The sequence below is a fragment of the Stegostoma tigrinum genome, chromosome 39, assembly GCF_030684315.1.
Source record: "Stegostoma tigrinum isolate sSteTig4 chromosome 39, sSteTig4.hap1, whole genome shotgun sequence".
Classification (NCBI taxonomy): domain Eukaryota; kingdom Metazoa; phylum Chordata; class Chondrichthyes; order Orectolobiformes; family Stegostomatidae; genus Stegostoma; species Stegostoma tigrinum.
Window position 1 is genome coordinate 5,596,673 of NC_081392.1, and position 24,569 is coordinate 5,621,241.

The 24,569-nt window shown below is 49.9% G+C and overlaps 1 protein-coding gene across 8 annotated transcripts in view; it reads left to right on the top strand.

Moving 5' to 3' along the window:
- rasgrp4 (RAS guanyl releasing protein 4) overlaps nt 1-23,414 on the top strand; it is a 157,310-nt gene extending 133,896 nt beyond the window's left edge. For 7 of the 8 annotated variants that reach the window (XM_048522184.2, XM_048522189.2, XM_048522190.2 and 4 more), the window contains 4 exons: nt 1,692-1,728; nt 8,261-8,410; nt 21,875-22,194; nt 23,015-23,414. In XM_048522184.2, coding sequence (XP_048378141.1) covers nt 1,692-1,728; nt 8,261-8,410; nt 21,875-22,194; nt 23,015-23,206 — 699 coding nt within the window. In that variant the 3' untranslated portion in view covers nt 23,207-23,414. Of the gene's footprint in view, nt 1-1,691; nt 1,729-8,260; nt 8,411-8,506; nt 8,751-21,874; nt 22,195-23,014 lie in introns of those variants that run through there. The other variant, XR_007246579.2, reaches the window with a different exon arrangement.
- Nucleotides 23,415-24,569: the final 1,155 nt, after the last annotated feature.

Here is a 24,569-nt window from a genome sequence, read left to right on the forward strand (position 1 = left end):
ACCCTACATCGTTGTCAATGAATTTGAATTAGAATTAGGTTTAATTGTCACATGTAATGTATTGAGTGAAAAGTTTATACGGCACTACCTTGAGTACGAAGGTACCGAGGTACAGATTCTTGAAAACAAGTTCTTAGAGGAAAAAAATTAGAAAAATGCAGAAATTAAAAAGTCCAGCACGATGCAATGACTGAGAATGCCAGGCCTTGTAGAGGTGGCTCAGTTAGTATCACTCTTCCCTCAGAGAAACACAATCCTGAGTTGAAGACCCGCTGTTGGGCTTCAGTCTGTCAAGATCGAAGGCCTATTCTTGGTGCAGTTCTTGGGGAGCACCACACTGTCAGGGGCACTGCCTTTTGAGTGGGATGTTTAAGCGAGGTCCCAATTGGTGGTAAAGGCTCCCATTATGATGGCGAATGTGAGATTACTCATCACACATCATCATCACACATTCCGTCAGCATTGTTGGTAGATTTTATTGTGCTTTTTTTAAAATTTCATGTTTACTTTTTGTTTGTTTAGAGGAGGTGGACATGACTGACTGAGTCACCATTTATTGCCCATTCCTATTTCTTTTTAATTCATTCACTGAATGAAGGTGTTTCTGACTAGGCCCAGCATTTATTGCCCATCCCTAATTGCCCAGAGGGCAGTTAAGATTCAACCAAAGTGCTGTGGGTCTGGAGTCACATGTAGGCCAGACCAGGTAAGGATGGCAGCTTCCCTCCCTAAAGGACATTAGTGAACCAGATGGGTTTTTCCCAACTATTGACAATGGATTCATGGTCATCATTAGACTCTTAATTCCAGATTTTTATTGAATCCAAATTCCACCATCTGCCGTGGTGGGATTTGAACTCCAGGTCATGACCTGGGGTCTCTGGGTTAACAGTCAAGTAACAGTACTGCCAGGTCATTACCTGTCCAAACTGCCCCCTTGAGAAGGTGGGGGTGAGCTGCCTTCTTGAGCCGCTGCAGTCCATGTGCTGTGGGTTGACCCGCAATGCCCTTAGGGAGGGAATTCCAGGATTTTGACCCAGCGACACTGAAGGAATGGCGATATATTTCCAAGTTGGGATGGTGAGTGGCTCGAAGGGAAACATGCGGTGATCCCATGTAGCTGCTACACATGTCTTGCTAGGGAGGTAGAGGCAGCAGAAGGTAAGGCATGAGAGTTCTGTCACACTCATAATGGCGAATAACAGACCCTCCCCATAGCCTTCCTGATGTTGGAGGGATAGCCTCACAAGCTGAAGGCACTGGATCTGTACTATAGCTTCGGATCTCCATTCCTTGCTCCCAGTGGTTGAAAATCCCTGCAGATCACATGGGATCAATAATTAATCCATTCATTCCATTAACGGTAGGCCTTGTCCCCACCTGAGCGGCCAATCGCTTTATTAAGTAAGGAGTGGCACTTGTTCTTTGTACATTAGTTGTGTTTAATTATGGGCTTGCATTGGTGGTCAATGTCACTGAGAGGTGAACACTGTGTGTGAATGAATCTAATCAGTCCTCTGACCAATATTATCGCAGCTATATGGCTGAGAACAGCACAGTTCTCTCTCAACGTTCTGTTTTATGGTTAACAACATAGCTAACCTTATTGCAGAGAAGGGTTCTGTTTTCGCGTGTGGATATTTTTTGGCCCAAAACTAATTCCTCTTTCTTTTTTCCCCCCCCCTTTACAGTTGTGGGGTGTCATTAAACAAGGATACAGGTGTCAGGGTAAGTCGGGACACCATATTTTTCACTTTCCAGCAGCAAGTTGCATTCATATGGCGCCTTTAACATTGTAAGACAGCCCAAGGCCACCCTTTTAAATCTTTCCCCTCTCACCTTAAACCTATACCCTCTAGTTTTGGATTCCCCTACCCTGGGGAGAAGACCTTGACCATTCACCCTATCCATGCTCCTCATGATTTTATAAACCTCTATAAGGTCACCCCCTCAGCTCCAGGGAAAGTAGCCCCAGCCTGTTCAGCCTCTCCCTGTAGCTCAAACCCTCCGACCCTGGCAACATCCTTGTAAATCTTTTCTGAACCTTCTTAAGTTTTACAACATCCTTCTTACAGCAGGGAGACCAGAACTGAACACAGTACTCCAATGTCCTCGCCAATGTCCTGTACATTTGATGGGGTGTGGGAGTTAGACTTGTCAAATTTGGTAAAAGTGGGGTGGGAAGGACGAATGTGGCTTAGTGGGAATAGGAGCTTAGTGTGTTAGATACCCCAGGGTATTTCTTACTGTGGCACCCCTGCCCTTCCTTATGTCTGAAAACCATTTCTATTATTACCATGTCCCATTGACTGTGGAAGGGTGTATCGAAAGGGGCATTATCGTCGAGATGGGGAAGGGGCAGTTGGCTTTTCAGGTATAGAACTGGCAGAGCACAAGGATGGTGTGCCATTGGATCTAAAGTTATTCAGCATGCTTGCTTTCATCAGTCGGAGCATTGAGTTGGAACATCTTGTTGTTACTGTGCAAGATGTTGGTGAGGCTGCATTTGGAGAACTGTGTCCAGTTTTCGTCGCCCTGCTGTAGAAAGGTTGTTACTAAAGTGGAGAGGGTTTAGAAAAGATTTACCAAGATGCTACCCGGACCAGAAGGTGTGAGTTACTTTGAGAGTTTGGATAGACTGCGACTTTTTCTCCCTGGAGCATAGGAGACTGGGGGGGGTGACCTTATCGAGGTTTATAAAATCGTGAGAGGCATAGGGAAGTGTAGATAGCTGACAGCTTTTTCCCATGCTAGGGAGACTCTAAAACTAGAGGGCGTGGAGTAAAAGGGGAAAGATACAAATGGGTCACTAGGGACAATTTTTTTTCACACAGAGGGTGGTGAGTGTCTGGCATGGGCTGCCAGAGGTAGTGGTGGAAGGGAGTACAATTCTGTCATTTAAGAAGCGTTTGGGCAGGTACATGGTTGGGATAGGTATGGGGGACTCAATTACTAGGCGTCATAAGTTCAAAGTGAGAGGAGGAAAGTTTAAGGGAGATATGTGTGGAAAGTTCTTTACACAGGGTGGTGGGTGCCTGGAACGTGTTGCCAGCGGAGGTGGTAGGCGCAGACACGTTATCGTCTTTTAAGATATATCTGGACAGGTACATGGATGGGCAGGGAGCAAATGAACACAGACCCTTAGAAAATAGATGACAGGTTTAGACAGAGGATCTCGATCAACGCAGGCTTGGAGGGGAGGGACCAAAGGGCCTGTTCCTGTGCTGTAATTTTCTTTGTTCTTTGTCCTTTTGATATGGGCCAATGCAGGCAAATGGGACTAGGTTAATTGTGAAAAATGGGTGGCATGGACATGTTGGGATGAAGGACCTGTTTCCATGCCATAAGCCTCTGACTGTAACTACCCCATTCTGATCCTGCCACTGCCTGATTGTGGCTATTTCCTGGGATGTTTGGAGCCTGGTGTTTTCCTTAGAGCAGAGGTGGGGTCAGGGGCTGGTGGTGGTGTGAGGGGAGGTGGGGGGGATGGGTATTGGGGTTCTGATGGGGGTGTACAGAGTTCTGAGGGGCATAGACAGGGAGAAACATTTCCCCTTTGTAGAGGGGGCGATATCCTGGGGGCACAGCTTTCAGCAAAGAAGCAGGATTTGAGGTGATTTGAGAAAAGAGCCATTCCCTGAGGGGCTGCTGGGAATCTGGAACTCACTGCCTGTCAAAGTGATAGAGGCAGAAACCCTCATAACATTGAAAAAGGACTTACTTGGAATGACCAAAAAAAAATGGCCAAATACGTTTGGAATAGATGAATAAATTGACTCAAAATGTTAACTCTGCTTTCTCTCCATTGATGCAGCCTGACCTGCTGAGTTTCTCCAGCACTTCCTGTTTGGTTTCACATTTCCAGCATGCAGCAATTCCTTGTTTTGTTTGAGAAATAGGTGGCTGCTTGATGACTGGAGCAGACGCGATGGGCCGAAGGGTCTCTCTCTGTTAAAGCCTCTGTGACTTGCTGACTTTGTGATCTCAGAATCAGAGTCTTTTTCACATTTGTCATAGGTGTGACCAGGGCTGTATTTTTCCCCCTCTCTCTTGTTCTCCCATCCTACTGGCCACACCCAGAGCTGAAGTAAGAACTGAAGAATAAGCTGTAAGCATAGGCCATTGGGTCTCTCCTCACCTCTGCCATTCAGTAGGACCTTCTCCCTCAGTGATCATCCCAGTTTCCTACAATTCCAAAAACTTATCCATCTCCAGCCTGATACACGTCAATCATTGTGAGTGTCCAAGCCTCACAAGGGGCAGATCATTCACCCCCATTTTGTATGGAGAAGCAGCTCTGCAGTCCTTGGTGGCATGGAAGTAACTGGGTGCAATTTTAAAGGCTTCAGTCTAGAAATTGTCATCCTTGCGCCCGTGGCCCCTCCATTCCTCCGGAACCCACCCCTCTCTGAGATCTCTGTGCCCCTCTTGATTGTCCGCCTGTTATTTCCGAGGCTCGGTTAGATCAGTTGGCTGGACAGCTGGTAGAGCGACTCTGACAGAGTGGGCTCCATCCCCGTCATTGGCTGAGGTCACCACGAAGGCCGTCCTTCCCAACCTCTCCCTTCACCCTGAGAGGCGTGGTGACCCTCGGGTTAAACTACCACCTGTCGGCTCTCCCTAACAAGAGGGAGCCAGGCTATTTGGCTTCTCTATTTCCTACATTCCACCATGTGGCAGCCATGTTTTTTCGGCGGCCTGGGGCCTACGCCCTGGCCTTCTCTCCCAACACCTCTGCATCACTCCGACTCCTTGAAGCCTACCCTGCTACCTCCTCCCATGGCTGATTTCGGCCTGGTTTCAACACTGCCGTGAAGCACCTTGCAATCTGCCACTCCATTCAGCATGCTATATAAATGCAGGACCATTGTTGGTCGTTGGGGAACGGCAGCAATTAGACATGGGTAATGCTGGCGTTACCACTTTGTTTGGGTTGATAACAAAGTGTGATATTGAGCCTAGATCATTCCATGTGTGCTCTGAAAATACCACTGCAGAGAGAGAAAAAGAACTTCAGCAAATGTGAGGTGTGAGATCTCACAGTCTGCAAAACCACAAAGAAGATCACTATCTCGGTGAAGGTTCACTCCCAACTTCACGGGAGACCTGTGGTACCACCGCTGCTAGCCATCTGATGTCATGCAGCTTTCACAGAATCAGCCACTCGTCAAAGACCCGGGCTGTCCTGGCTGTGCCTGTTCTTTCGGGAGAGCCAATCCACTCCCACGTGGCCCTGAGAATTGACCTTTTGAAGAGTGACCTTGGATCGATTTCTACTGCCCACCCTCACTGGCCCCACACAAAGTCTCTCAGGAGAGGCCCAGCCCTCTAAACCTCCCATCAGCCTCTTTCAAAACCTTCCACTTGGATTTCTCTCTCCTTTGGACAAAGACTCAAGGTGGGGAGAGGGGGATGGGCGGCACATGGGATTTCCCGGTGGTACACGGATTGCCTGTTGGATAAGCCTAACCCTAAACATCTACATGGTGTGTCGACCTGTGCCTTTAGCAGGGATTCATTCTCTCCTGTTTCTCTGGAAAAGGGGTGTTCTTGACCTGGTGCCGAGGTGTTTACTCCATGGAAAGCAGAGTAAATAGCTCTAGGTTATTTTTAAATTGCACAGAAGAAGCATTATTCTTATTTTAATGACAAGTGCCAGGCTTTGCATTCGAAATGCAATTCAGTTGGTCAAAGTACCAGTCTTGAAGCAAAACACTGTTTACTTATTCACTGTAGTTAAAATGCAACAAAAGAAAAAAGAAATTGGAATAACTTAACTCTATTAGAAGACGTAACAGAATAATAGATTATTTAACTACTAAACAGTAACTGTTCCAACATAGTACCATCCCATCAACACACCCTTGGCAAAGGCAAATTCAGTAAAAATGAGTTGCCTCACAGGTACTTCTCTAGTCCAGGAGGAAAAACATCAAAAGAAAACTCTGTGTGTGTGTGTGTGTGTGTGTGTGTGTGTGTGTGTGTGTGTGTGTGTCTGTGTGTGTGTGTGTGTCTCTGTGTGTGTGTGTGTGTGTGTGAGTGTGAGAGAGAGAGAGAACGGAGTGTGTATTAGAGATAATGGGGACTGCAGATGCTGGAGATTCCAAGATAATAAAATGTGAGGCTGGATGAACACAGCAGGCCAAGCAGCATCTCAGGAGCACAAAAGCTGACGTTTCGGGCCTAGACCCTTCATCAGAGCCAGGAGTGTGTATTAGCAGGGAGAGACATACTGCAGCTTCCAAACTCCAGCAACTGAAAAATTAAAACTAAAAATCCTGGTTCTGTGGGAGCTTGACCCCACCCATCCAGGCTGCTTCTCTTGTCCCATCATACTTTTTAAAAAAAGCAAGGCCTCACAAGCTGCTTACTTTACTGAATTCAAATAGACAGCTCAGTTTCTCTGTTGTAAAACCTCTCCAAAAAAGGCCAGGACAAAATATACCTCTTAAAGCCATAGCATCATCACACACATTATAAACCAATTTGACATTATATCAATCACTTAACTGGGAATACTGTTAGGCTGTTAGCTTGCTCTGGTGATGGAATGATAGCTCCCTACCCCTGATCTATGAACCCTGTTTTCAAACCCCACATGCTCCAGAGTTTTGTTGTAACGGGGTTGGTGAAGGAAATGCTAAATAAAAGCCTAAAGAACTGCAGATGCTGTAAATCCGAAACAAAAACAGAAATAGCTCGGAAAGCTCTGCAGCCCTGGCACTGCCTGTGGAGAGAAATCGGAGTTAACGTTTCGGGTCTGGTGACCCTTCCTCAGGGGAGGGGAGAAATGTCCATATTTTCATGAACCCTCCCAAGTTCTGTTCCTCTGCGGAAATGATTCTAAAAATTAAATTAAAACCTTTGTTAAAACTCAAAACGTGTTGAATCTCAGCCCTCAGCATATGCAGTAGCTCTCCAGAAGAGAGTTAGTGCCATTTCCCATAGCCCTGTGCGTTATTTCTTTTTAAACACACAGCTAAGAGTCCCTCAATCTTTTCTCGTTCACTTGCGGGGATGTGGGTGTCACTGGCTGGGCCCAGCGTTTAGTGCCCATCCCTAGTTGCCCCTGGAGAAGGTGGAGGTGAGCTGCCTACTTGAACCGTTGCAGTTCATGTGCTGTAGGTTGACCCACAATGACCTTAGGGAGGGAATTCCTGGATTCTGACCTAGATATAGTGAAGGGAAAGGTGACATATTTCCATACTCTTTTATATGAACGATGTTGTTAAACTTGTGAGGGTAGAGAAAAGATTTACAAGGATGTTGCCAGGGTTGGAGGGTTTGAGCTACAGAGAGAGGCTGAATAGGCTGGGGCTATTATAGGCTGGGAAGCTGAGGGGTGACCTTATAGAGGTTTACAAAATCATGACGGGCATGGATAGGGTGAATAGACAAGGTCTTTTTCCCCAGGGTGGGGGAATCCAAAACTAGAGGGGCATAAGTTTAAGGTGAGATGGGGAAAGATTTAAAAGGGACCTGAGGGGCAACTTTTTCACACAGAGGGTGGTGTGTATATGGAATGAGCTGCCAGAGGAAGTGGTGGAGGCTGGTACAGTTACAGCATTTAAAAGGCATCTGGATGGGTTCATGGATAGGAAGGGTTTAGAGGGATATGGGCCAAATGCTGGCAAATGAGACTAGATCAGATTGGGATTTTCAGTCAGTGAGAACAAGCTGTTTCAGTTCTGTGTGACTCTATAAGTTGGGATGGTGAGTGACTTGGAGGGGAATTTGCAGGGAGTGGTGTTCCCATGTATCTGCTGCCCCTGTCCTTCTGGAATGAAGTGGTCATGGGTTCGGAAGGTGATATTTGAGGATTTTTGGTGAAAACATGGCAGCACAGTGGCTCAGTGGTTAACACTGCAGCCTCACAGCGCCAGGGACCTGGGTTTGATTCCAGCCTCAGGCGACTGTCTGTGTGGAGTTTGCACATTCTCCCCCCTGTCTGTGTGGGATTCCTCCAGATGCTCCAGTTTCGTCCCACAGTCCACAGATGTACAGGTGAGGGTGGATTGGTCATGCTAAATTACCCCAGAATGTGCAGGCTAACTGGGTCAGCCATGGGAAACACAGGGTTAGAGGGATAGGGTCGGGGGTTAGGTCTGGGTGGCATGCTCTTTGGAGGGTCAGGGTGGGCTACAGTCTGTCTGCTCTGTAACATGACAGATAGGGGGGATGGGGGGATGTGGATGTTGGCGCAGGGTGAGACCGTAGCCGACAGTCTAACTGATTATGTTCTCTTCTCCTGTCCCCACAGACTGTGGCATCAACTGTCACAAACATTGCCGGGACATGGTGGTACTGGAGTGCAAGAAGCGTAACAAAAGCCCACAGAGCGAAGGCACAGTGCAGTGTCCCCTGACCCTCTCCCTGTTGACGCCTGTCCCTCAGAAGAGTCACGGATCTGGTAAATCCCTTACTGCTGGCTGGCAACGTGCGCTGGTTATTGTTCTAATTGATGTTGGAGCTTACACTTACGTGTAGCAGTGTGGTGTATTTGCAGAAAGCGACTAGGATTGTACAAGGAGCTGAAACAAAACCTTATCAGGACTGATCCCTGGGTTGGCAGGACTGACACATGGATCGGTTAGGACCACATTCACTGGCCATCAGGAGAATGAGGGCAGGATCTCACAGAAACCTATCAAATTCCGGCAGGAATTGTCAGAGCAAGAACGTTCCCAATGTCCATGGAGTCCAGAAGCAGGGAGTCACGGCCTAAGGATGTGGAAAAGGACTGAGATGAGGTGAAATGTCTTCACCCAGAGAGTGGTGGTGGTGGGGGTGGGGGGGGGGGGGGGGTGGGGGGGCGCGGGCTATGGAATTCGCTGCCACAGGAAGTGGCTGAGGCCGAAACATTGACTGTTTTCAGGAAGGAGTTAGAGATAGTTCTGAGGGATAAAGGGATCAAAGGGATGGGGGAGAAAAATGAGAAAGGGGACTGATTTGGGTGAGTCGGTGAGGCCACTTTTGGAATACTGTGTTCATTTGTGTTTGCCCTGCTGTAGGAAGGATGTTGTGAAACTTGGAACGGGTTCAGAAGAGATTTACGAGGATGTTGCCAGGGCTGGAGGGTTTGAGCTATAGGGAGGCGCTGAATGGTCTGGGGCTATTTTCCCCTGGAGCGTCAGAGGCTGAGGGGTGGCCTTATAGAGGTTTATAAAATCATGAGGCACATGGTTAGGGTGAATAGACAGGGTTTCTTTCACCCAGGATGGAACAGTCCAAAACTAGAGGGGCATAGGTTTAAGGTGAGATGGGAAAGATCTAAAAAGGGGCCTGAGGGAGAACTTTTTCTGGTCAGCATGGACATGTTGGACTGAAGGGCCTGTTTCTGTGTTGTACAGCTCTATGACTCTGTATCAGTTTTGACAGACTGAGTGTACTTGCTCAAATCCAATCTTTCTCGAGGTCTAATGGCAAAATGGGGACCCTTTCTCTGCACAGTTAATACAGTCCCATTTTTTGTTAGCCATGCTGTATCTGACAATGGGATCAAGGTAACTGTGCCTCAGAAGGTGGTATTGTAATTTTACAACTCAACAGAACTAAGTGGTATTTATGGGGAGAGAAACAATTAATGTTTAAGGTCAGTGACCTTTCATCTGAAATGTAAATAGGTCTTAATCAGCCATATAAACACAGCGGCTACAAGAGCAGGCCAGAGTTTGGGAATCCTGCAGCGAGTAACTCCCCTCCTGACTCCCCAAAGCCTGTCCCACCATCTCCAAGGCACTAGTCAGGAGGGTGATGGAATATTCCCCACTTGCCCTGGATGGGGGTGGCTCCAACAACACTCAAGAAGCTCAGGGGAAAGCAGCACCTGCTTGATCAGCAAAACATCCACAAACATTCGCTCCCTCCCCCACCGACACTCAGTAGCACTAGTGTGTACCATCTACAAGATGCCCTGCAGAAACTTACTAAGGCTCTAACACCAGCTTTGAAAATTCCAACCTCTACCATTGAGAAGTACAAGGGCAGCAGATATTTGAGAATATCGCCCCCCACCCCCCGCAAGTCCATTATCCTGATTGGGAAACATATTGCCATTTCTACAGGCAGAATCAATTCTCATGGGCATTGCTGGCAAGCCCAGCATTTGTTGCCCATCCCTACAATTACTCTTGAACTGACTGTCATGCCAGGGCCATCTCAGGGTGCAGTTAGGAGTCAACCACGCTACTGTGGCTCTAGAGTCACGTGTAGCCCCTACGGGTTGTTAAAAAAAACATTTCCTTCCCTAAAGCAGAGCAGCCACAATCATTTTATGGTCACCGTTGACAGACCTTGTTTTCAAATTGCAGGTTTATTAAGTGAATTTAAATTCCTTCATCTGCCATGCTGGGATTTGAACCGATGACCCCACAGCATTAGTCTGGGCGTCTGAATGACAATGCCACTGGGCTACTATCTCTCCCACGGCCTGGTTTATAGCAGCAGGGTGACATCTTTAGCTTTGAGGTAGGGCCTAACATAAGTCAGCAACTACAGAGGTGATAAGTGAAAGGGGCTGGTCATTTCCAGATGGGCAGAAAGGTTGCATTGAAGACACAGTAGAGGAGGGCAGTGCGTAATGTACAATGGCACACTCGCTGAAACCAACACTGCTGCTTTCCCTTTGAAATCAACCAGCAAACTTTAGAATTTATGAAGTATATTGAACCAACACTTCACACACACAGACTCACTGCAAGCTTGAGAATTTACTGAGGGGATTGAGTTGGAGGAGCTTTATTGTCACGTGTACTCAAATGATACAATGAAAAGTTTACAAGTTGCCACCTTAGGCACAAACGTACCAAGGTGCAGATTCTCCAAATCCCCACAGTGATGGAAGCAGGCCATTCGGCCCATTAAGTCTATGCCGACCCTCCAAAGAACATCGCACCCAGAGCCATCCCCTACCCTAGACACTACGGGGCGATTTAGCACGGCCAGTCCACCCTGTCCCACACATCTTCGGACTGTGGGAGGAAACCCACGCAGACACGGGGAGAATGTGCAAACTCCACACGGACAGTCACCCGAGGGTGGGATCGAACCCAGGTCCCTGGCGCTGTGAGCCACCCTTGAGTATTCTTGAGTACAAACTCTTAGGGAAAAAAAAGACACAAAATAAAGAAATCAATAGGTCCAGCGTTGCAGAAATTCAAAAATACAAAATCACAAGAATAAATAAGAAAAATAAAGAAGTAACAAGTTCAGAATAACAGTACTAATAAAGAAAACTAAACAGAGAATTTAAAACAGTCCACTGAGTCCATGTCACAGCTCTGGGTTCAAGGAGACTTAGGCTCTAACTGAAGTTCCTGCCTTAAAATCTTTACAGTGTATGTGACAAGGACTGGAGCACATTGGCACATTGGCTGTAGGAATGGTTGCAACAGATTTTCCAGCAATTTTCAAATGGGATTTGGACAACAGCTTTGTGAAGGAAACAACTCGAGTGAAGGGGCAGCGAGAGAGGGACCAATCGGACAGTTCCTCCAAAGAGCTGACGCACTCACAATGGGCAGAGTGGCCTGTGCCGCGTTGACCCGCGATTCTGTGAAAATGTTCTAGCGCTGAGATAGTATCGAACGGATCCAACTTGTAACCACGCAGCGCTACTTTTAGAGTTCTGCAGTTTGCAACGATCAGATCGAACCTTATCAAACATGAGGCTGGCCCAGATATCACTTTTCTCTCTCTCTCTCTTCAAATCTCAAGCGCAGTTGTGTCAACTTTTATTTTAGCAGTCCATTTCAGCCTTACCAAAATCCGACATGGAATGTCTTTTCATTAGTTTGCAGGGATACAGGGAAAAGGCAGGCTTTTTCCCAGAGTGGGGGACTCAATTACTCGGGGTTATGAGTTCAAAGTGAGAGGAGGAAAGTTTAAGGGAGATATGCGTGGAAAGTTCTTCACACAGAGGGTGTTGGGTGCGCTGCCAGCGGAGGTGGTAGACACAGACACGTTAGCGTCTTTTAAGATATATTTGGACAGGTACATGGATGGGCAGGGAGCAAATGGACACAGACCGTTAGAAAATAGATGACAGGTTAGACAGAGCATCTTGATCGGCGCAGGCTTGGAGGGCCGAAGTGCCTGTTCCTCTGCTGTAGGTTTCCTTGTTTCTTTGTTTCAGGGGATGTGAAGCGAGCTGGGTTACCATGGACAGAATGGGCTGAATGGACACCCACCTACAACCCTTGCCTGGTCATTCCCAGCCTTAGCCAATCCACAGTTTGGCTGCATGGGTTGTTCAGAGTGGACCCCACACACCTTTTCATGCCCCAACTCCAGGGATTTGGCATCAAAACCTAGACAGATACCCTCAGTGCAGCACCGGCGGGGGGAGCACCCAAGGCTCCACCTCTCGGCAGAGACATTAAATCGAGGCTCACTCAGGAAGAAGTTAAAGTTATCACAGCTTGGAAGTCGAACCAAGAGCATGGGAATCTAGAAACAAGGAGCAAGAGGAGGCCATTCATCCCCTTGAGCCTGCCTGCCGTTCTAGACCACAACTTCATTGCTCAGCCATTTGAATTTAGGAGTTGGGATGTCACTTTGAGGTTGTACAGGATGTTGGTGAGGCCTCTTCTAGAATACTGTGTCCAGTTCAGGTCGCCCTGCTATAGGATGGATGTTATTAAATTGGAGAGGGCTTAGCAGGATGTTGCCAGGAGTAGAAGATTTGACTTCATTATAGAATCCCTACGGTGTGCGAACAGGCCCTTTGGCCCAACAAGTCCAGACCAACCCTCACTAGACACGATGGGGTAATTTAGCATGGCCAATCCACCCCAGCCTGCACATCTTTGGACTCTGGGAGCACCCAGTGGAAGCCCACGCAGACACAGGAAGATCGTGCAAACTCCACACAGACAGCTGCCTGAGGGTGGGATTGAACCCAGGTCCCTGGTGCTGTGAGCCTACAGTGCAAACCACTGAGCCTCCCGGAGGCTGGGACATTTTTCCCTGGAATGTTGGAGGCTGAGGGGTAACCTTATTGATGTTTATAAAATCATGAGGGGTGTTGATAAGGCGAATGACAGGCGTCTTTTCCCCAGGGTGGGGAATTTCAAGACCGGGGGCAGTTTTAAGGTGAGGGGAGAAATATTTTAAGAAAGACATGGCGGCTACTTTTTTTACACAGAGAGTGGTTCATGTGTGGAATGAGATTCCAGAGGGAATGGTAGATGTGGGTGCAGTCACAACATTTAAAAGACATTTGGATAAGTCCATGAATGGGAAAGGTTTGGGAGGGTATGGGCCGGGAGCAGGCAGGTGGGACTAGTTTAGTTTGGGATTATGGTTGCCATGGACTGGTTGGACCAAATGGTCTGTTTCTGTGCTGTATGACTCTGTGACTGGTCATCTGTCTCAGTCTCATATACCCAGCTCCCTTGATGTTCTTAGTAACTAGGAATGTATCAGTTTCTTCCTGAACTTGCTTAATGGTGGAGTTCCTCATCCCAGAACTAAAAACGATTTATTCTCAGGCTGTGGCCTGGGGTTCTAGGCCCAACAGACAGGGTGGGGGGTGGCACCTCTTCTGTATCTATGCTGATACAGATCTATTTTTCCACCAACACCATTAAAATGGATCATGGCATTACTGAAAAAGTGGGATCTCGCTATGTGTAAATGAACCGCTGCGACTTCCACATTTCTGGGCTAACTCCGTGGGAAATTTGCCTGCTGTGCCCCGAGGAGTGCTATTTAGGTCAATATTTTATTACTTGTTCACGGGATCCGGACATCCCTGGCTGGTGACCCCCCACCCCTACAAGTTCCCCTTCGAGCCGCTCTCTCTCCTGACATGGAATTGTACTGTTGTTCCTTAAGCGTCGCTGGGTCAGATTCATGGAACTGAGGGCATTGGACACGGACAGCAGGCCATTAATGCCCCTTCAGGGAGGGAAATCTACCATCCTTACCCTGCATGGCCTATGCGTGACTCCAGACCCAACGTGGTTGACTCCTGACTGTCCTCAGGGCATTAAATGCTGGGCTCAGTCAGCGATGGTCATGAACAAGTAACTTTTCTAAAAAAGAAAATTGTTCACTTTTGGGTCGCGGCCTATTTTTGCAGCTGTAATCTTTTGTTATTCTGCTGGGCCTAATAGAAATGAGCTTTCCACAACACTTCTCTGACAATACACACAGTATTCTGCTAATGAGTAATTAAACCACACTTCTCTTCCAGCTGCTTGATGAACAGCTAAGCTATTGAGTGTCAGCCTGTGGCCCTTGTTAATGCAGATGAGCTGATTGCAGTCAGCTCGGATGAGTTTGCCCTAGATACGAGGGCCTAGAAATCACTGACAAACATCCCCCTCTTAGCCCAGTGACACAGAACTCACTGGCACGTTTCGAAAGAGAAAATTTGCATTTCTGCAGCGCCTGAACAAGTCCCCAGAACACTGCCCCCCCACCCCCCACCCCCGTCCCCAAAACCCTCACAGCTAACAGACTGTCTTAGGAGAGTTTTGAGGTGGAAGGGTCCCAGCAAGATCCCAGAAACAGCAACCAGTGAGCAGAGGTTCACCTCATTGCCCTTAGGATGTCACACCAGAGTCTCTTCAGCTTTAGCAATGGATGTGTGGAGATTCCCAATGGCTTATCCCTCGCTCTCGCAGAAAGGAAAGGATAAATCTCCCAAAATTTCACACTCTAGTCAGAGAGGAAGGTGTCATCTCAACAACAACAGTTTATATTAATGTAGCACCTTTATAGAGGGGAGCAAACTGTGCCAAGGCGCTTCACAGGGAATGTGGTAAAGCAAACACCATCCCTAGGAAGGAGCAGTTTAAAGGAGAAGAGACAGCACAGAGACACTGAGGGGTTAATGCTAGAGCTTAGGGGCCATGAAACTGAAGCTACTGCATCCCCACCCCACACACCCCCGCCCCCAGGGGTGGGGCAAATCATATCAAGGGCAGTATTGAGGGAGTGGGGAGGTCTGGGGGGATGGCTGGGTCATGGATGGAAGGGGGGTGGGGGGAGAGGAAACCACAGGAGGCTCGCTCTGCTCATAGCACAGAGACGTGACCACCCCCACACCCACCTCCACACCCATCTCCACACCCATTCCCATCCCCCACTCCCACCCCCACCCACATTCCCATCCACCACCCCCACCTCCACACCCATTCCCATCCCCCACCCACATTCCCATCCCCCACTCCCACCCCCACCCACTTTCCCATCCCCCACTCCCACCCCCACCCACATTCCCATCCACCACCCCCACCTCCACACCCATTCTCATCCCCCACCCCCACCTCCACACCCATTCCCATCCCCCAACCCCACCTCCACACCCATTCCCATCCCCCGCTCCTACCCCCACCCCCACCCACATTCCCATCCCCCACCCCCAACCCCACCTCCACCCCCATTCCCATGCCCCACCCCCACCTCCACACCCATTCCCATCCCCCACCCCCAACATCACCTCCACACCCATTCCCATCCCCCACTCCCACCCCCACCCTACCCAATTCCCACCCTCCATCCCCACCTCCACCCCATTCCCATTCCCCCACTCCCAACCCCACCTCCACCCCCAACATCACCTCCACCCCAATTCCCATTCCCCACCTCCACTTCCACCCCCATTCCCATCCCCCACTCCCAACCCCACCCCCATTCCCATCCCCCACCCCCACTTCCACCCCTATTCCCATCCTCCATCTCCACCTCCACTCCACCCCCACCCCCATTCCCATCCCCCACCCCCACTTCCACCCCCATTCCCATCCTCCACCCCCACCTCCACTCCACCCCCATTCCCATCCTCCACCCCCACCTCCAACCCCACCCCCATTCCCATCCCCCACTCCCACCCCCACACCCACCCAACTCCCACCTCCCATCCCCACCTCCACCCCATTCCCATCCCCCACCCCCAACATCACCTCCACCCCCATTCCCATCCCCCACCCCCACTTTGACCCCACCCCCATTTCCTTCCCCCACCACCACCCTCACCCTCATTCCTATCCCCATTCCCATCCCCCAAACCCACCTCCACCCCGTTCCCATCCCCCACTTCCACCCCCACCCCCATTCCCATCCGCCACTACCACCCCATTCCCATCCCCCACTCCAAACTCCACACCCACTCCCACCCCTACCCCCACCCCATTCCCATCCCCCACTCCCACTTCCATCCTCACCCCATTCCCATCCCCCACTCCAAACTCCACACCCACTCCCACCACTACCCCCACCCCATTCCCATCCCTCACTCCCACTTCCACCCCCACCCCCCTTTCCCACCCTTCACTTCCACCCCCTTTCCCATCCCCCACTCCTAATTCCACCTCCACCCCAACCCCATTCCCATCCCCAACCCCCACCCCAATTCCCATCCCCACTCCCACCCCCACCCCCACACCCACCTCCACTTCCACCCCATCCCCATCCCCCACACCCACCCCTCCTTCCCATCCCCCACTCCTAATTCCACCCTTACCCCCAACCCCACCCCTATTCCCATCCCCACATCCATTCCCATCCCCCACTCCCACCCCCATTCACATCCCCCACTCCCACTGCCATCCCCACACAATTCCCACATCCCACTCTAAACTCCCCTCTACTTCTCTTATTCTCTACCACCCCGCTCTCTTCCCCTCTTCCCTGCTCTCCTCCTCTCTCTCACTTGCCCCTCACATCCCATCTCTTCCCCCACATCCTACTCTCTCCACCCCCGTCGTCCCATCACCCTGTACCTCTTCCCACTCCCGCTTTCTACACCTCCCTCTTTCTCCCCTTTCTCTCTATCCCCTCTCTCTCTCTCCCTCTCTCTCCCCCCATCTCTCTCCCCCCCCTCCTCTCTCTCCTCCATCTCTCCATCCTGTCTCTCTCCCCACTCTCTGCCCCCTCTTCCCCCTTTTGTCACCCCCTCTCTCCCTCACCTACCCCCCAACCCCGTTTCGCTCGTCTCCATCTCTCCTCCTGCTCTCTGTCTCTTACCCCCAACCCCCATCTTTCTCCCTCCCCCCTCCCTCTCTCCCCCCTCACCCCCCTCTCTTTCCTTAGTTCTTTCCCACCCCCTCTGTCTTGCCCCCTTCTCCCTGTCCTCTGTCTCTACCCCACTCCCCCCAGAGCACCCTACCCAGACCCACCCCATCCCTGCGCCCCCCCACCCTACCCTATCCCTGTAACCCCACATTCCCCATGGCCAATCCATCCTAACCTGCACATCTTTGGACTGTGGGAGGAAACCCACGCGGACACGGGGAGAATGTGCAAACTCCACACAGTTACAACAGGGGAATGGCCAAATCCCTTAAACCAAAACATCAGCCCCAATCTGTTATGATGGAAGTAGGGGTTCCCTTCGAATATTTACCCCTGAAACACCCAGAGAAGCTTGGCTTTCCCTTCATAATCTATTAAAAGAATGGTTATAAGAAAGAAAATCCGCAATCTCCACTTTATAACTGACAAGAAACAATTTATTTATTTAACCCAACAGTGAACAAATGAACAAAATTCCTAACAAACCAACAGTTCCCCCTAACTGGTCTAAGTTCTACTGGAATGCTGTTTATATAAAGACATGTCCCACTAATATAAGAAACAATGGGAACTGCAGATGCTGGAGAATCCAAGATAATGAAATGTGAGGCTGGATGAACACAGCAGGCCAAGCAGCATCTCAGGAGCACAAAAGCTGACGTTTCGGGCCTAGCCACTTTGACCCTCTCCCCATCTCCCTCTCTGATGAAGGGTCTAGCCCCGAAACATCAGCTTTTGTGCTCCTGAGATGCTGCTTGGCCTGCTGTGTTCATCCAGCTCCACACTTTGTTATCCCACTAATATAAACCCACTTAATAAGACACCATAAATTATATCTTAAACCTTTTTTGAGAAGATTTGTAGCTCGGGTTGTTAGTGCAGTTGTAGACTTGCTCGCTGAGCTGGTAAGTTTGTTCACAGATGTTTGGCCACCCTGCTAGGTAACATCTTCAGTGCGGCTCCGGTGTGAAGCGTGGGTATTCTGTCCTGCTTGTTATTTATATGTCTCGGTTGGTATTTACTTCTGGAAGACCAGAAGGAAATGAGCCATCAGGATTCACGAACACCAGCTAGCTTCTGACCTACTGCCACTCATTCCAATACACACAGACATAGAGGGACACCCGTTCGACTGGGGCAATGCGGCCATCCCAGGACAAGCCAGCCAAAGACATGCACTAGAATTCCCGGAAGCCTGTCAGTCCGACTGGAAATCCATTCACAAACAAGTAGAGCTGGACCCCATACACCAATCACGACGAAACAAATCTGGAAAGTGATGCTGATCACCACCGCACCTCCATCCCCCAGCAAACTGAGACACAAGCGGGACAGAACACCAATGCTTCACCAGGGGTGCATGGGCAATGTGACCTGACAAGGTGACAAAATGGTAACGAACAAGCTTACCAGCTCGGCAAGCAAGTCAACAAGCATTATAACTTAATTTCTCCAAGTTCGCACTGACTCTCTTCTGGAATATTCTGTCACCTCCAGTCTCTTCACAAAACACCTTTCTTCCACTGAGATAGTAGATGCCGGAGAATCTGAGATAACTAAGTGTGGAGCTGGATGAACACAACAGGCCAAGCAGCACTTTAGGAGCAGGAAAGCTGACGTTTCGGGCCTAAAGGGTTGAGGCCCGAAATGTCAGCTTTTGTGCTCCTAAGATGCTGCTAGGCCTGCTGTGTTCATCCAGCTCCACACTCCACCTTTTTTCCACTGATTCTCTCTGCAATACCTCCTGTGAGGACTTTTGAGATAAAATACTGTGGTACCTTTGATTAGTTAGATGGGCTTTCTCTGAGAGCTTATCTCTGCGACCCTGCGTTCCCCAGAGCTAACCTGCCCAGCCTGCGCATCCCTGAATATTGTGGGGAAATTTAGCATGGCCAATCCACCCAGACCTGCATATCTTTGGGCTGTGGGAGGAAACTAGGGCGCCGAGAGAATCATGTAAACTCCACACTGACAGCTGCCTGAGGGTGGAATTGAACCTGGGCCCCTGACACAGCAATGCTAACCACTGAGCAACTATGCTGCCCATATAATTTTTCATGTTTAATGTTTAAACTTGCTTGATAACAGATAATACACAAAGACCAGACCAGCGAAGGATGACAAATTTATGCTCAGAAACAACATTAGATGGGGTTTTTATTTACAACAGACAACAATCGTTGTCATTTACTGAGATGACCTTTTATGTCCAGATTTGTTCATTGAATTTAACTTCAATTAATTTGAACCCATGTGCCCAGTGCATTCGACTGGCTCCCAGGATTATTAACCCAATAATATCAATGCTGTTTCCCCTGCTCGCACTCACTGAATGTTAATCGTGGAGCTCTCCTACCCTCTGGTGGCTAATCATAGAAGTGCAAGACTGCTGCTACCACTGCACAGCAGGGACCCAGAGGCAGTGTTTAATCTGCAGTCAGATGTTTGCATTTGTGGTTAATTCGGAGGAAGTCGTGTGATATTAGCTCAATTTCCTTGTTGCCAAATCGTTAATGAAGCAGTCTACGCAAGGCCTCATCCCAATTTGACCCTTACTGCCAAAGAACTGACTCCAGGAAAAGTTTACACTCGACCCTCACTTAAGTAACATCCCAAACACAATGGACATTTGAGAGGAAACAGGACTGTGCCACTGTTACTATTGAAAAAAGCCAAATAAATGATAGAATTTAAGGTAAAGTATCAAGCAATATTTGCATTAAAAATGTGAAGACTGGAGGGCGCATTAGCCTGGGGCAGTGGACTCTGAGATGACCACGACATTACCATCTCCAGATAGATTGACAGCAGGACGAGGCCATTCAGCTTGCACACCTCTGCTGTCATGCAGAGATAGTAAGAACTGCCGATGCTGGAGTCAGGGATAACACAGTGTGGAGCTGGAGGAACACAGCAGGTCAGGCAGCATCAGCTGAGCGAGAAAGCTGACATTGTGGATCTGGACCTTTCTTCAGAAAAATCTGTTGTCATTCAACTGGAGAATGGGTGATAGTCTACTCCAATAGCACGGGGTGGGGGGGAGGTGGTGTTGGACCAGTGCTGTTGCCAGATTGTTTGTCCAAGGGATGCTCCATTTGAAACTTGAGTTCAAATCCCACCACAGCAGGTGGTGCAATTTCAATTCAAAAAGAACCTGACTTATTAAATTGGGAGGGGCACAGGTTTGGTGAAGAGGCAGGATCTTTTCCCCAGGGTGGAGGAGTCCAGAACTACAGGGGCATAGGTTTAAGGTGACAGGACAAAGATTTAAAAGGGGCCTGAGGACAATTTTTTTCCCTCAGAGGGTGGTGTGTGTATGGAACGAGCTGCCAGAGGAAGTGGTGGGGGCTGGTACAGTTACAGCATTTAAAAGGCATCTGGATGGGGATATGGATAGGAAGGGGTTGAGAGGGATATGGGCCAGATGCTGGAAAATGGGACTAGATTAATTTAGGATATCTGGTCAGCATGGACGAGTTGGGCCGAAGGGACAGTTTCCATGTTGTATGACTCTCTGACTCTTGTTAATGGGTCAATGGGTTTAGGAGAGGTGATGGTCTAGTGGTATTATTGCTGGACTGTTAATGCAGAGAGCTATGTAGTGTTCGGGGGACCTGGGTTTGAATCCTGTCACGGCAGATGGCGGAATTTGAATTCAATAAATATCTGGGATTAAGAATCTAACCATGACCATGAATCCGTTGTAGATTGTTGCAAAAACCCATCTGGTTCACTAATGTCCCTTTAGGGAAGGAAGCTGCCATCCTTACCTGGTCTGGCCTACATGTGACTCCAGACCCACAGCGATGTGGGTCTCACCTGCCCTTGGGGCAATTAGGGATGGGCAATAAATGCTGCCTGGCCAGTGACACCCTCATCCTGTGAATGAATAATGAAAAAAATTCATGGGGTGAGGAAGGAGTTGAGGGAGATGGGGTGTTGGGAGATGGGTTTGGGTGAGGTCCTAGTGGAGTTTGATTGACCTTAAAATATAGAGGCAGAATTAGTCCATTCAGCCCATCCAGTCTGGTCCAGCATTTGATTATGGCTGATGTGTTTCTCAACCCCATTCTCCTGTCCCGTCCCTTTAACCCTCAATCCCCTTATTAATCAAGGACCTGCCTATCTCTGATTTAAACACACTCAGTGACCTGGCCTCCACAGCCCTCAGCCCTCTGCAGCAATGAGTTCCATAAATTCACCACTCTCTGGCTGGAGAAATTCTTCCTCATCTCAGTTCTAAAGAGTTTTCCCTTTACCATGAATCTGTGCTCTCGGATCCCAGTCTCTCCTGCTCATGAAAACATCTCCACGGCTGTTCTAGCCAGGCCTTTTGGTATTCTGTAAGTTCCAGTCAGATTTCTCCTCATCCTTTTAAACTCCATCGAATATGGGCCAAGGGAGATTTCCATCGTTCCTCATAAAACATCCCTGGGATCATTCTTGCACACCATCTCTCGACCCCCTCCAATACCAGCACATCCTTCCTTAGATACAGGACCCAAAGACTGCGCACAATATCCCAAAGGGTAAGGGTTTTAAACAGAAGTTAAATTCTCCAACCATCCCTGTGTTCCTAATCCACTGCAGACCATTGAAAAGTGTTGAGGAATATTTGAGATAAGAAGGTGTAGAGCTGGATGAACACAGCAGGCCAAGCAGCATCAGAGGAGCAGGAAAGCTGACGTTTCGGGACTAGGCCCTGCTTCTGAAAAAGAATGTTTGGTGTTGTAATTTCTAGCCAATCTTTATTTCTGAGCTTGCGGGAATAAGTTAAGAATGAGACACCATGCTATTTACAGCAATAGCTGGCAGAGTTGAATTCCTGTGTCCACCTGTCTCATCCCTGTAGGTAACGAAGATGATATATTCACGTACTCTCAGAATGAAAGTGCCGAGCATGGTGATGACAGCAAGGACCACACGATTGTTGTAATGGGTCACTTGAATCAGAAGATCTCGGTGCGGGTAAAGCCTGCCACAGCTGACAAGGCAACACAGACCGAGCCGGACGACCCAGGCATCAGGGCACTGGCAGACGCTAGGCCCAACGTAGGGGAGGACCCCAAATTCCGGCTGGTTCACCCGGGCAGGCAACAGAAATTCGGCAACGAGGGCAGGGAGGTGCCAGAGTGTGAACACTGGGTACAGAGTCTACAGGAGGTACAGAAGGTGAGGTCACAAGGGTGGATGGGAGCCATGAAGCAGTGGTCTGGGCGTAGTGTGGGGTTGGGGGGTGGGAAGGTGGGGGTGTCTCTCCCTGAACGGAATATGCGATGTGTCCCTCTGCCAGCTGCGTTCCCACACTAAACTAGTCCCACCTGCCTCCCCCTGGCCCACATCCCTCCAAACCTTTCCTACTCATGGCCCTACCCTGATGTCTTTTAAATGTTGAATTTTACCAGTGTCCACCAGTTCCTCAGGAAATCCACTCCATACCTGAACCACACTCCGTGTGAAAAAGTTCCTCCTCGGTTCCCTTTGATAGCTTTCCCCGCTCACTTTAAAAACTTTTCACCCTCTAGTATTGAACTCCCCCACCCTGGGGAAAAGGCTATTCACCTTATCCATGCCCCTCATGATTCAGTTCCAGATCGTTGGATTGATTTACGCTCAGATGTGAGAAACCGTCATTGGCCCCCTCCTCCAGAACACTAGGCTGCAAGTTGCTGGCTCACTAGGCCCAATCTATGGGTCACTAGGCCCAGTCTCTGGGTCACTAGCCCTGATCTCTGGGTGACCGGGCCCAGTCTCTGAGTCACCGGGCCCAGTCTCTGAGTCAGTAGGCCCAGTCTCTGAGTTACTAGTGGGTCTCTGGGTTACCAGGCCCGCATCTTGCGCTCACTGGCCCAGTAACATTAGCACCCATACAGTTTTGAAGTTGCCTGCCTGCCTCAGCCCAGTCGGGCCTTGGTTCTTGGCCTCATGCTCTGTGAATTGACACCATGCTGCCTGCCTCAATGACTGTCAATGCTTTCTGACTTTGTTGCAGCAAAGGAACCAGCTGGCCCTGGAGAACAGCGAGCTTCGCAGAGTGAAAGCGTGCCTGGAGGCTGAGAACAGCAGGCTCCAGGACCAGGTGTGTGCCATACAGGAGCAACTGGACACTCTCAGACAGCCCACAGTCACCCTCATTCTGGAGCAAATGGATAACCTCCAGGTGGAGCGTGACTCCAAAATATGAACCTGCACTGTGGCCCCGTTCTGCCCGGGAGAAGGGGAAGGCAGGGGGGAGCAGCACTGTTTAAACTATTAACGCACCCACACGCACTATCAACAGGAAACCACATCCGGGTTTTACTCATATTTGCTGTGTAGCTTGTTGCTGAAGATTGGCGTTACCTCAGAGAACGGACTGATGCGACTCTCGGCCTCCTTCCCCACCCCCCCATCACCCCCCCCCCCGTTTCCCCCCCACCCCCATCACCTCCCCGTTTCCCCCCCCATCACCTCCACGTTCCCCCCCCCCACACCCCCCCCCCCCCGCCGTTTCCCCCCCCGCCCCATCGCTTGGCAGTCAGACAATGAGGAACAGTCAGGCTCTCCTTCACGCTAGGCCTCAGAGACAGCCTCAAGCACTTTCAGCTCAGAGGGGGCCACGGCCAGTGCCCCCTCCTCCCCACTGACTACGACAACCTGCCCGAAGTTTACTCCAGAACGTGCCCACCCAACCCCCACCCACCACCCAACCCCCACCCCCACCCCCTACCCCCATACTCCCACCCCCCTACCCCCATACCCCCACCCCCACTCCCCCCCCACCTCCTACCCCCGGGAGGATTGGCGCCTCCTGGCAAGCCGGCCACTCGTGGTGAACGCCGGAAGGAAGGCAGTTTCGCTGGCGATTCTGAACTATCCAACTTACCCAAATTTTTCCAGCTCCGCCCTGCTGGGGCTGACATCGCCTGCCTGAGCCATCGTTTGAAGCTGAAGCCCTCATGTTGCCAGGGATTGGGGGTGGGTGGTGGGCGGTAGCGGGCCCGCGGTTATGCCGGGCGTGCCTGAGCTGCTCCCCACCCACCGTGGTTCATTTCCATCTTGGGTTCACTGGTGAGCCAGCCCAACATGGGAAACCGCCAGCACCAGTACCTCTCGCACTGTCAACACCCTGAAACATATTCCGAGCCTCTCTCTGCAGAGTTTCCTCAAGCTTGGAATAAAAACGTTGGTGATGCTGAATGAGGAAGTGGAGGAGCCCATTTGTCATAAGGTGGGACTTTCGGAATCTCCTTAAAAAGCAGGGAAGCACCTTGATAAAGTGATTTACCCCTTGTGCACTTCCAGATTATTTTGCCGCTGTAGCTAGATTTGGCTGAGAGTTCAGGCCATTCCCCTGGGCGCCCTGATGCCTCAGTGCAGTGTGGAGGGAGCGCTTCACTGCCAGAGGCCCTGTTTACAGTGCTGGGCAGCGAGCTGCCCGCCCAAGGGGGAGATAGAGCAGCTCCCTGTCACCGCACAGTCTGCGTTACCCAATGTTCATACCTCAACCACTGGGAAACCGGCCCAGTCAATGAAAAGGTGTGGAAGCCCCCACCCACACCCACACC